Source organism: Myodes glareolus, chromosome 5, assembly GCF_982192425.1.
Source record: "Myodes glareolus chromosome 5, mMyoGla1.1, whole genome shotgun sequence".
In the NCBI taxonomy this organism is placed as follows: Eukaryota; Metazoa; Chordata; class Mammalia; order Rodentia; family Cricetidae; genus Myodes; species Myodes glareolus.
In genome coordinates this window covers 63,000,013-63,010,916 of record NC_142030.1, presented here as the reverse complement: position 1 = coordinate 63,010,916, position 10,904 = coordinate 63,000,013, and the positions used below count along the sequence as shown (strand labels likewise).

General features: G+C 46.2%; 1 protein-coding gene and 1 long non-coding RNA gene across 2 annotated transcripts; one reads left to right on the top strand and one right to left on the bottom strand.

Annotated features, from left to right (window-relative positions):
* Positions 1 to 10,284, bottom strand: Prdx6 (peroxiredoxin 6). Its single transcript, XM_048421141.3, has 5 exons — positions 10,120 to 10,284; positions 5,785 to 5,941; positions 3,616 to 3,762; positions 1,982 to 2,128; positions 1 to 295 (listed from the first exon to the last, which is right to left on the bottom strand). The coding sequence occupies exons 1-5, from the start codon at positions 10,212 to 10,214 to the stop codon at positions 167 to 169; spliced, it is 675 nt and encodes a 224-aa protein (XP_048277098.1). The 5' UTR covers positions 10,215 to 10,284; the 3' UTR covers positions 1 to 166.
* Positions 6,943 to 9,409, top strand: LOC146894931 (uncharacterized). The gene is made up of 2 exons (XR_015001368.2): positions 6,943 to 7,128; positions 8,524 to 9,409. It is a non-coding gene; the product is annotated as an uncharacterized LOC146894931 (long non-coding RNA).
* Positions 10,285 to 10,904: the final 620 nt, after the last annotated feature.

Genomic DNA, 10,904 nt, shown 5'->3' with positions numbered 1-10,904 from the left:
TTTTGGTGCCATTTCCATTTAATGAGTCAGAAGTATAGTGACCTAATGACTTTGGCTGTGATCACACAGCCAGGAGGTTTCTATGGAACTGGGCGAGGACAGATGACCGTCAGCTGGTGTCCTCAGGTCCACTGTGTCGGAGCAGCTGCAGCCAGCTCCCACAGAGTTAAGGCTGCGGAGTATAACGGAGGTACTTCTTGCCAGACGGGAGATCTTTGGTGAAGACTCCTTTGGGAAATAGACTTTTGGCTTCCTCTTCAGCGATGGTGGGCAGGACCATGACGCTGTCGCCCTCCTGTTGGGAGATGGTGCGATTCAATCTTACAGCAAGGGTAAGAGGTCTTTAATAAGGAAGGATTAACTACGGGAGACTGGCGAAGGATGGTGGCAACGAAGGGAAGCTAGTACTCTTTCTTCTCTTGAGGAACTTACGGTTTTACAAATTGATTTCTGACATGTTTGTTAGGAAGTATTTCTCCATCTTAGGGAGAAAGTGCGATTTTAAATCCCATCATAGCTGGGTATTGAAGGGACTCTAGCCAGCTTGAGCTGGACAGACACGGCTCTGGCAGGCCTTGCCCTTCTCCCCCTTTCCCTCTGCTTTGTTAAAAAATCCTTAGGTTACAATCCTACATTTAGCTAGCCACCAAGGTCTCTTCCCTTATTTGGCCACTTCCTTCTCCTAAGGCCAACTACCAAGGTTCAGCTTTCATAGCATTGAAGTCCAGCAACTAAAAGCCCCCTTGGCTACCTTAACATGCCCAACTAAAATTAAACAATCCAGTCCGACACAAGGTTTCCCCATTTACCTTTATAAACCGCCATTTTCCTATGTGCCATGTCTGTCTCTTCTCTATTCAGAGGGAGTCCTTTGTCCGTGTGCCCCTCACAAATATTGCTCCCCCCTTTCTCTTGTCCCCTTCCCCCTCATCTCCTGTCTTTGTCTCTTATTCCCCGGTCTTCGTCCCTCTGGGGCAAATCTCCTTTGAGTTGAGAACTTGGTTTGGGGGTCCTGAGCTGATACTTTCTCTTCCAGCCATCACACCTTAAAATGTAATTCTAAATCTACCCCTTGGTTTACAGGATTGGATCGGGCTACATTCCCTCTCACCTCCCATTCCCCACTCGACTTCCTGAAAGTGCAGATGACTTGCCTGTCAGACAAATCAAAAACCGGCACTCAGGTTAGCGATACTAAGATACTTTTGGTGTATCTTGTCCTATTTATCTGCAGAGATCTTTCTTAGGTATTAAAAGTTTATGAACAATAAACTTTTTGGGTGTGGTGGTGCATGCCCGTAATCTCAGCATGCACAAGCCTGAGGCAGGAGATTAAAAATCCAAGGCCAGCCTATGACACCAGCACACCACAGTCCTGGAGCTGCCGGGACAGGCGTGAAGCAGCCGACTAGGCTCTTCTTTCCTTGCTGTGTAGCTACACTGAGCTTGAACTTGTGATCCTCCTGTTCCTACCTCTAGGATCACAAGTCCCACAGTGTCCAGATCCAACAAGGTTTTACTATAAAGATTTTGCTTATCAGGTAATGGTTAGATGAAGGAATTCTTATTTATACTCATTGAATATCCTGTATTTAAAGAGGAAGTGTTTCACATTTGGACATTTTTGGATATGGAGCACATGCACAACCGGCTGAACACCTCTGATCTCCAAAAGTTGATGTGATGAAACACATCAAGAAATTTTTGATTTTGGAGCTGTGGACCTGGGATATTTGGGATTAGGGATGTTCAACTTCTGGACAAAAAAGGGACCATTGTGACAGATGTGTTGGAAGCATGTAACAGTTCGCAAACATCATAAAGTTTTGTTTTATGCAGACAGTGTAAATGATCTCTTAAACAAATCCTCCTGGTATACCAGACCAGGACACCCTAGGAAACCTAGATCCTGAAGGTGGCCATTAGAGACTGACCCTCCAACCTTCCTTATGTGGGGCACCTGGATCTGGAACAGCTTTACCTTCCAATCAACCGGGGTAGCAACCCGTTTTGTTGCTGTCAGCTGGAGAGACTTAATTACTCTGAGAATCTCATCAAAGTTCCTGCCAGTGGTGGCTGGGTAGAGGATAGACAGCTTCAGTTTCTTGTCAGGGCCAAAAATGAACACCTGCAAAGTAGACACGTGGGAGCTCTTTAGTCTGACAGCAAAGCCATTACCAGGCGCTCAGGTTCATCAGCTTGCTGCCTCATTTCCCCCTATCCCAGAGGAGAAAACAGAACTGGCAAAGGAAAATGGATTTCATTATAGGGCAGCCAAACCAGGGAGTAAAAGACTCCTAGTCTGTCTACCCTTCCTCTGACATAGTGGTTCTTAACCTTCCCAAGGCTGTGACCCTCTAATACAGTTCCTCATGTTGTGGTGATCCCCCAACCATAAAATTATTTAGCTGCTATGCTAGTTGCTATTATTTATAATAATACTTATTATTATTATTTAGTTGTTACTTAACTACATAGCTGTACTTTTGCTACTGTTAGGAATAGTACTGTAAATATCTGATATGCGACCCCAGTGAGAGGTTTGCTTGACACGCCAATGGGGTGGCGACCCACAGGTTGAGAACTGCTGCTCTAACAGTTCTCTGTAATTTAAAAAGAATTTTATTTTGCATTTGAGGGTGTGGTTGTACACACAAGCCAGTGTGATAGTGAAGGTCAGAGCTCAGCTTGTAAGAGTTGGTTCTCTCCAGCACTGCTTAGGTTCCGGGAAGCCAATCAGATCCTCAGGTTTGGCACCCTTATCTGTCTAAGCTATCTTGCTTGACCCAGCGTAACACTGCTATAGAAAAGAGTGCAGACGCCAGGAACACATACACATCCGTTTACTCAGAGCTGTGGGAATGTCTTTGTTCCTGTGTGGAACGAAGTTCCTATCTTGGTACGGATGCCTTCACCTTTCCCTTCCAGCATGGGACTCCTGGAGAAATTATAATTCTCTTTGGGCTTCATTGTTTTAAGGCCCCTGTCCCAAAGTCTCCAGAAAGCTCTGCAGTCATTAAGTGTTCAAAGATGCAAAAACATAGATAGAAAGAGAACGGGGGGGGGGGGGGGAGGGAAGAATAGACAAATCTGTCCGAGACACAGGTCACAGGTCACTCTCTTTTCTGTTACTCTTCAAAGTTTGCTGTCCCAGAAAGAAGAAAGTGTCATGTAAATTTTCAGGGACGAGCCCCAGAGAGCTGTGGTAGGCCACCGAGGGCTGGTCATCAAGAGCGTGTTGCTAACGTGAGCTGATGTGGGGCTCAAACAGGTGTGTATCAGGGGCCGCCAGGCTTGGTCCCCAGGGAGGGAACGACAGAACAAGAAAGTTCAGGACTGGCCTGTCAGAACTGCTTTAAAGATGGCTGGCAAGTGGTAACACAGATTCTTTTTGAACACTAGCAAACAGTTTTGGATGAACTACTTATTGATGCGTAGATAAATCCAACAGTTACAAATTAAACAAAAGTTTTAGCTGACTAGGTCAGTCACTCTGCCCCAGCATCCGGATAATAAAGGACAGTCACTAGCTCACAGATGTCTCAGAATGGTAGATATTCCTCCTTTGCGTCCTTGAGTCGGCTCAAACATTCACATGGGGCTGCTAGGACTCACCACACGGGCCGTCACGGGCATGCCCTTTTCATCCTTCTCTGCTGGGTCCAGCATGCCCAAAAGGATGGCAAGTTCCCTCTTCTTGTCATCGATGATGGGGAACGGTAACTTTTCTGTGGGCTCATCACCATTGTAAGCATTGATGTCCTGAAATGGAGGAGAAAGGGGAAAGAAAATTTTAAACTTCACACGGTTCTCTGCATTTCAGCAGCGAAGAATCAACACTTCCCTGGTTGAGGAACCACCACAGTCACGATCTCAGGGGTCTCAGTCAGAGACACGAGCGGACACTTTTCGTTGCCATTATTCACTGACAGGAGTCTTAGAGTACGGCACACATAGGCCAAAGCCCTTTCCATGCTGAACTCTTTAAATTTATAGGACCCCGGGGGTACAGGAAGGAAGGCCCCAAGAAAGGGGTGGAACGTCTTCTACCTGGGCTCTGAAAGATGGGAAGGCTTTCACTGGAAAAAGCAAGGCATTTTGGGGAAGTCAACCTTAAGGAAACATGCAGCCAAGTCCACACATAAACCACTGTAGGAAAGTGAGATTTTTAGGAAGTGACAGGAAAGTGGACTTAAGATTAGAAAAAGGTGTTTACTATTCATGTGAAGCTTATGGTCAGATCTGAAACCTATTTTGCATTTCTTCAGAGATGAGAGAGAATAAGAGTGACATTAAAACTCTGAAAGGATAGCAACAGATTTGAACATATGCATTAATTTTATTACCCAAGTTGCCTGTGGCTGTTGGTCACTGACTGCCTATTGTTTAGTCGCCAGATAAATAATAACCAATATGGTTTCCTGCCTGCACACCTGGAGCTTTCCTATGTGGCCTGTCACACGCAGAAGCTCGTACTGTTTTAAGTTTGGATTTATTTTCTGTTCCAGGCAATCACAATCCTGAAAACTTTTAGGGCAGGTAAAATGAACCTGGGTATGTTCCTGTACATACAGGTGTGAGCTCCAAACTCTTGGCAATCTGTGATCTAATATCGATAGCCATTAATTCTTGACCTTATCATTTGCTTAATAAATTGAGACAGCACATTACACTCATGGACATCAAAGCCCCACATTACTTGGTTTTTATTTTATCCTAAATCAAGACAATTTCAGTCTTTACCAGCTAGCACTGAACGAACACCGGCTGAGGTGCAGAGCACACTGATGCCCTCCTTTTCAGCCGGCTGGGGTCGAGGAAGCCATCCCAGTATCATTTACACAAGGAGTTAAGAATGGCCTGGAGTTTCAACTTAGCAACATCAAAAATGTTGCTGCTAATAATGGAGATGAAAACCATCTTCTAACGAATAATGGGGCCCAATTTTAGATACGCTAAGTTTAGAGTGTTTAGATATCCCAGGGAAATGCAGAATAGGCTGGCTTCACTGACCTGGAGGCCAGGATATGGGACTCTGAGAAGCAATTCATGGGTGTTACCTGAAGGTGTGAGCATAAGAGCTCACCAAGGGAGAAAGTACAGATAGAAACGGGAAGTGGGCCAAGCTCCGCACAAATTAGAAACTGGAAGACAGTGAAGAATGATTCTAAGTATGGACAGCTGGAAGCAACATCCTGAATGCCAGGAAAAGAGGTAGGGTAGCTATTGGTGAACCAGGGAAGACGGTGACTGAGACTCCATCATTGGACATAGAAACACAGAGATCCTGTGAAGTTGAAGTCTGACTTTCAATTAAGCAATGAACTCTGATCCCCAAGTTTATGTACACTTTTATCTCGGAAACCAAGTTACACTCTATGTAACTAAGATATAACCTTAGAATCACCTTAGAATCAAAGTCAATGCCAATCAATATTTCTGATACAGAGGGGTAAGAAAACAAAGTACCCATTCTCTTACTAAGGAACACAAAGACGTCCGTGACATTGCTGATCACCAAGAAGTGTACAGGTATTTCGTCCCAGAGATTGGGTGGGGATTAAAGTCTCAACCCCTAATCTTTCCTGGTTCTGTTTAGAGCTGTGGAGGGGGGCTGTGGCCATCAGTCAACCCATTAGCACATAAAAAAACACTGCCTTTTGTTAAATATTAAGGCTATTAGGAGTTGTGTGGAAGGCAACAGGAAAGGAAGAATACACACACACACACACACACACACACACACACACACACACACACCTAAAATCATAGATAGAACTATACCTTGCTCCAGGCAAGATGGTCCTCAACACTGTCTATCGAAAGAGCAATCATTTTAACGTTCATCTTGGCAAACTCTGGCGCCAGCTTTACCGCTCTGCCAAGCTCTGTGGTGCACACTGGGGTAAAGTCCCGTGGGTGAGAAAAGAGAATGCCCCATCTGGAATGAAGAAGAGGGTCACAACTGAGTAAACAGTTACTGTCATCATGCAGAATGAAAACAATACCTGCATTCAAAACAGGTTTTCTTTCTTCAAATGCCTGTTTAACGAAGACTTTTAAACATTTTAGTTCCAACCTTGCCTCCAGAGAAGCCCAAGTGTCTATCAATATATACAATTTTATATATCAAATATATAAAAAATCACAATAAATGGTTCGAAAGAACTCATTTTATTTTTACTATTTATTTATTTAGACAGGGTTTCTGTGCAGCCCTGGCTGTCTGTCCTGGAACTTGACCTGTAGATCAGGTTGGCCTAAATAAACTCAGAGAGAGGGCCTGCCTCTGCCTTCTGAGTGCTGGGATTAAAGGCATGCACCACCACACTCGGCCCCTTTCTTAACTATGGAGTTACCATGACTCCTTTTCAGTCAATAAAATGTGTGCTATTCAAGCCAAGAGCCCTATTGAAATATTTCTTAGGACTTTTGTTTGTTTTCTAGCACAAACTTTGATATTCAGTGTCTACGATGCCCCAAATCCAAACAGATGCCTGGCTACAGCAACAAACAGGTTATGTAACCCAGAGTGGACAGGGCTCTATCCTCGATTTCTAGGTAGAATTTAGGTTGGCACTTGGCTTTCTAGAAGCAGCTAGATACAAAATGTTTCAGAAAGCCACTTGACTGATCTAACTTGTTGAGCACATTTGCACCATGCCAATATTTCAACAGGTGCAGATTTACTTTAGATCAAACAGGTAGAAAATACAGATATCCTACAACATAGATTTCCACTCTACAATTCTTAGGTAAAGGTCCAAGGTACAGATCCTGAGGATGACTCAGGCTCCCAAGAAACTGGGGAGCACTACTTCCTTCTTGGCAACAGAAGCCGTTCTTACAAGTGAAAGGAAAATGCAGCGCTGGGTTCTGTGCACTCCCACTGCTTGAGCCACCCAGGGGCAAGGTCTTGAACCAGCAGATTGCTCAATCTGGCCTAGATACTCAGGGTTTGGTAACTTTCCCAAGCAGAAACAACGCAGGTTACCGCAGCTACCGCCTTCCACCGCAGCTATTGCTTCCCACTGACATCTGCCTCTCGGCTCCCAGGGCAAGGCGAGGCCTTCTTAAAAGGAAGGAAGGCCCTACAAAGGAGCTAGGTAATGCCTGAAGACTGTGGAGGTATGCAGTGCTGAATTCTTAATATGGGCAGTAAGAGGAACATCTTTCAAGATTTAATCTAGCTATGAACACTTAGGCCCTAGATTCTATGGAAAAGAACCGATGTAAGGTTAAGATGTGACTTAGAGAAAGGCTCTAGAAGATGCAGAAAGAAAAGGAACAGGACATTTCTTTATGTGTTATCTAGGAGTGATGAATTAGATTTTTTTTTTAATTGTGAGGCAAGTGCGTTTTGCTGAGTCATGCTGAGGGACTGGTCTTATGCTCCTTCACACATTCCAGTCTATCTTAGGGTATTGAGAATGTCTCCCCGGGCCCGCCTGCCCTGCTCTTTGGAGAAATTCAATTACATCATCCCATTTCTTCCTCACTTTCACAGGAAAAAAGTTTACTTCTTCAAAGAGAAGGGTCTCTACTTCTGCCAGAAAACCTCTGGTACAGGTGTTGATTAGTGAGGAACCCCAAGTCGTACTACGAAGATGATCTTCCACATCCAGAGGCCACACAAAGCTAAGCAAACCCACATAGCACCCATATCCTTGTTTCTAAGTGTAAGAGGCAGAGCAGAGACCTGTAATGTTTAAAGTTCATTTTCTTTCCCTCCAAAGGATACTTAAGTCCGTAATTGGCAGTTTGACTTGAGATTATCTACAGAATGGAGTTAGAGTTATGTATTGTACTGATACATAGAGTGGAAAAGCCTTCCTCTGGTATGACAGGAGTGTCACACGTCACTCTAAGCCCACTTCTGGGCTTGTTTAGAAGGCTACCTCATCTTTTTAAGAGGAGGTCATTTCATTTACTTATTTAAATAGTTTAGTTTTTGTTTGTTTGCTTGAGACCGTTTTTTTCCGTGTAACAGTCCTGGTTGTCCTGGAACTCGCTTTGTAGACCTGGCTGACCTCAACCCACCTAGACCCTTGGAGACCCACCTGCCTCTGTCTGGGATTAAAGGCGTACCTACCACCGGCCCAGCTACTGATTTGAGTTTTTAATTAGAGACAGAGCCTCAGTGAGCTGCCCAGATTGGTCTTGAATTTAGGATCTTTCTGCCTCTGTCTCCCAAGTTGCTGGAATAAATAGGCTTACACATCTGGATGCAGATGGGCAACAACATTTTAAAGCAAATCTAGATAGATCTAGGTCAATAAACAACCACAAAGGACTTCCTCTCCATAGTTATCTTCATAGTACTGGTGCTTTAGAGTCCTAGTTATCTGTAATCCGTACGGATGAAGAGTTCCAGCAAGATCTCACATTTCACGGGGGTGTGGCTGCAGGCAGGAAAGGGAAGGAACACTGCGTAAATCCTCTCTGCAGTTTTGGATAAATATTAACACCTAGGTTCTAAGAATGAGACAGGCAGTCATGCTTAACTCCAGTCTTCTTCTGCAGGTCTGAGAGTTCATTTGCTACTATTTTCTAGTCTGCCCTTCTCTTTGAAAAGCTCTGTCTGCTTTGCCATGGTCAGCAGATGGAAAATGGATGCCAGGCAAGAATCCTCACCTGGTTCTCTAATGCTGATTACCGGGTTAGTTTCATAAACTGTGCAGACTTCCCACAGACACACACCAGAATACTGGATATAAAAAGGACACAGACCCAGGAGCTTGTTCACACAATGGAGCAGTGGCACTGAAACTCCAGAACTACAACGGAACCTGACACGGACGCAAAATGCTGGCGGAAACAGAGCATTAGTGCCCTCAGGAGCTGTAAAACGAAGGCAACACCGGTGTACTCCTCGCCATTAAAGGCCACCACTGAGGCTATCAACAGCAAGGCTAGGCGCGGGATGCAAACGCAGAGGGGGAGGGGGCCACTGGGAAACAAAAGAGTCTCAAAGTGGGGATGTACACGTGTCCTGGCCTTGGGATGGCCTATGGTGGCAAATGGTCTCAGGCGCTGAACAACCCCCTCTCGCAAACTGAAGTACGATTCATAAAAACTCAGAGAGAGAAACTGGGATTCAAGCTGAAGATCCGGAAAGCAAAGGAGCCAGCTACCGGCTCTTATCACGACCTCAGTCCAAAATGGCAATCCTGCCCCCAGGAATCTCAGAATGAGACTGAGAGCTGTGTCCTCCCGTTTTATAATCCTCTCTAGTTCTGGGATTAAAGGCGTGCACTACCCGGTTTTTATGGCAAATTAGTGTGGCTACTGGGATTAAAGGTGTGTGTTATAGCGGCCTGGTCTGTAAGGCTGGCCAGTCAGTGTGGCTGTAACTCTTTGAACTTCAGACAAGCTTTATTTATTAAAATAAAAATAAAATGCCACTACATTCAAACTGTTGCTTATTCTGGAATGACAGCCACACCCACACAGTGTTCCTGGTTCCTCCCAAAGCCGTTACACAAAAATCTTATTTTGACTCCTGGCGTAGGCTCCTGACAAAAAGTCTTATGGCTACTTATTTGGCACATGGTAGTTTAAAAATTTTTTCAGAAGTCCGAAACTACCACTTCGAGAAGTTAAGCAGGACTTTAGATAACACGGGACAATCCACAATCTGTGGCTGTGTACTCTGACTATGGCTTTCTGCACCCACCTTCCGTCGGGTGCAAATTCTATAGCGGCGAGAGGAGGGCAGTGCGACCCTGGGCAGGCGTCCCAGGAAGTGACCTCCAACACCGCACATCCCTGCTCCACCTCCCCTGGGCTTTCGGTTTGACAGCGTTACAAGTGAGCGTTGTTTATAAAGCCAGGTTAAATAACAACAAACCGTCCGCGGTAAGGATCCCTTCCCCCATGCCAGTCCAGCCACACTGGGTCAGGGAAGGGATCCTCTGATCAGCGTAGGGCAGGCCAGGGGTCGTAGGTCCCCAGCAACGCCCGGGGATGCTCGGCGGTACCCCGGCAGCGGGCACGTGCGGGAACCGGTGAGGGGCTAAACCAGCGGCGCTCCGGGGCCGAGCGCAGCGCGGAAAACAAAAGCCGGGAAGGCAGTTTTGGGGAGCTGACATCTGGCACGGCGACGCGGTGGTCACTTACGAGTCTCCCAGGAAATCGTGGAAGCGGATTGGGCCGAAGGTGGTATTGGCCTCAAAGTTGGGGGCTTCGTCCCCGAGAAGCAGCCCTCCCGGCATGGCGGCAGCAGTGACGCGAAGAACAAGGAGGCGCAGCCGCAGCAACAAGCACGGCGGGCTCCGAAGAAGCCTAGTTCAGAGCTGGCCGAATGGGCGGGCCCGGGGGAGAGCCTGGGCGGAGCCGGGGGCGGGGCCGGTCAGTGCGACCGTGAGTCAAGCTTCTCGTGGAGCCTGCTGGGCCAGTAGGATTCGGGAGCGGTAGGAGGCCACGTGCAATCGGTAGGTAGCTTAGGGCGGAGAATTGCTGCGGGGCCTATAGGGTCCGGTGGCTCTGCAAAGACGCTCTAGGCGATTAGCGCAGGTTCTCCTGCACCTCACTCCCGTCGGACTTCCAACTGAGGCATCTGGTGGTGCACCCCTCTTTCACTGTGAGCATCTAGCGCTGACTCCACAGCCAACCTAGGCTTCAGAGGTTTCTCAGGATGTGGCAAGACCAGATGTGTGTGGGGATGAAAGTCAGAGGAAGTGGCTATTGCAGCAAAAATTCTGTACCAACGTCAGTAAGAGGACAATGGAAACAACCTTTTTTATTTTGCTCCCCCATCCCTGGAGGGGATGAACTATAAAATATTCAACACATTAGTCTTAAAGTTTAAATACAAGTTTCACAGTGTGCTTCCTAAGATCGAACGTGTATGCCAGTCAGTTTTCACCTGGGGAAGTGGGAGGTTTTGGTCCACTTCCTATTTC

Bases quoted from the DNA above. Each gene is read 5' to 3' on its own strand.
- Prdx6 (XM_048421141.3), bottom strand. From the start codon at position 10,214: ATGCCGGGAGGGCTGCTTCTCGGGGACGAAGCCCCCAACTTTGAGGCC. The intron at 3,763-5,784 runs GTATAGTTCTAT...CCTCCATTTCAG, and splicing joins ACCATCTTGCCTGGAGCAAG to GACATCAATGCTTACAATGG. The intron at 2,129-3,615 runs GTGAGTCCTAGC...TCTACTTTGCAG, and splicing joins TGCCCGTGACGGCCCGTGTG to GTGTTCATTTTTGGCCCTGA.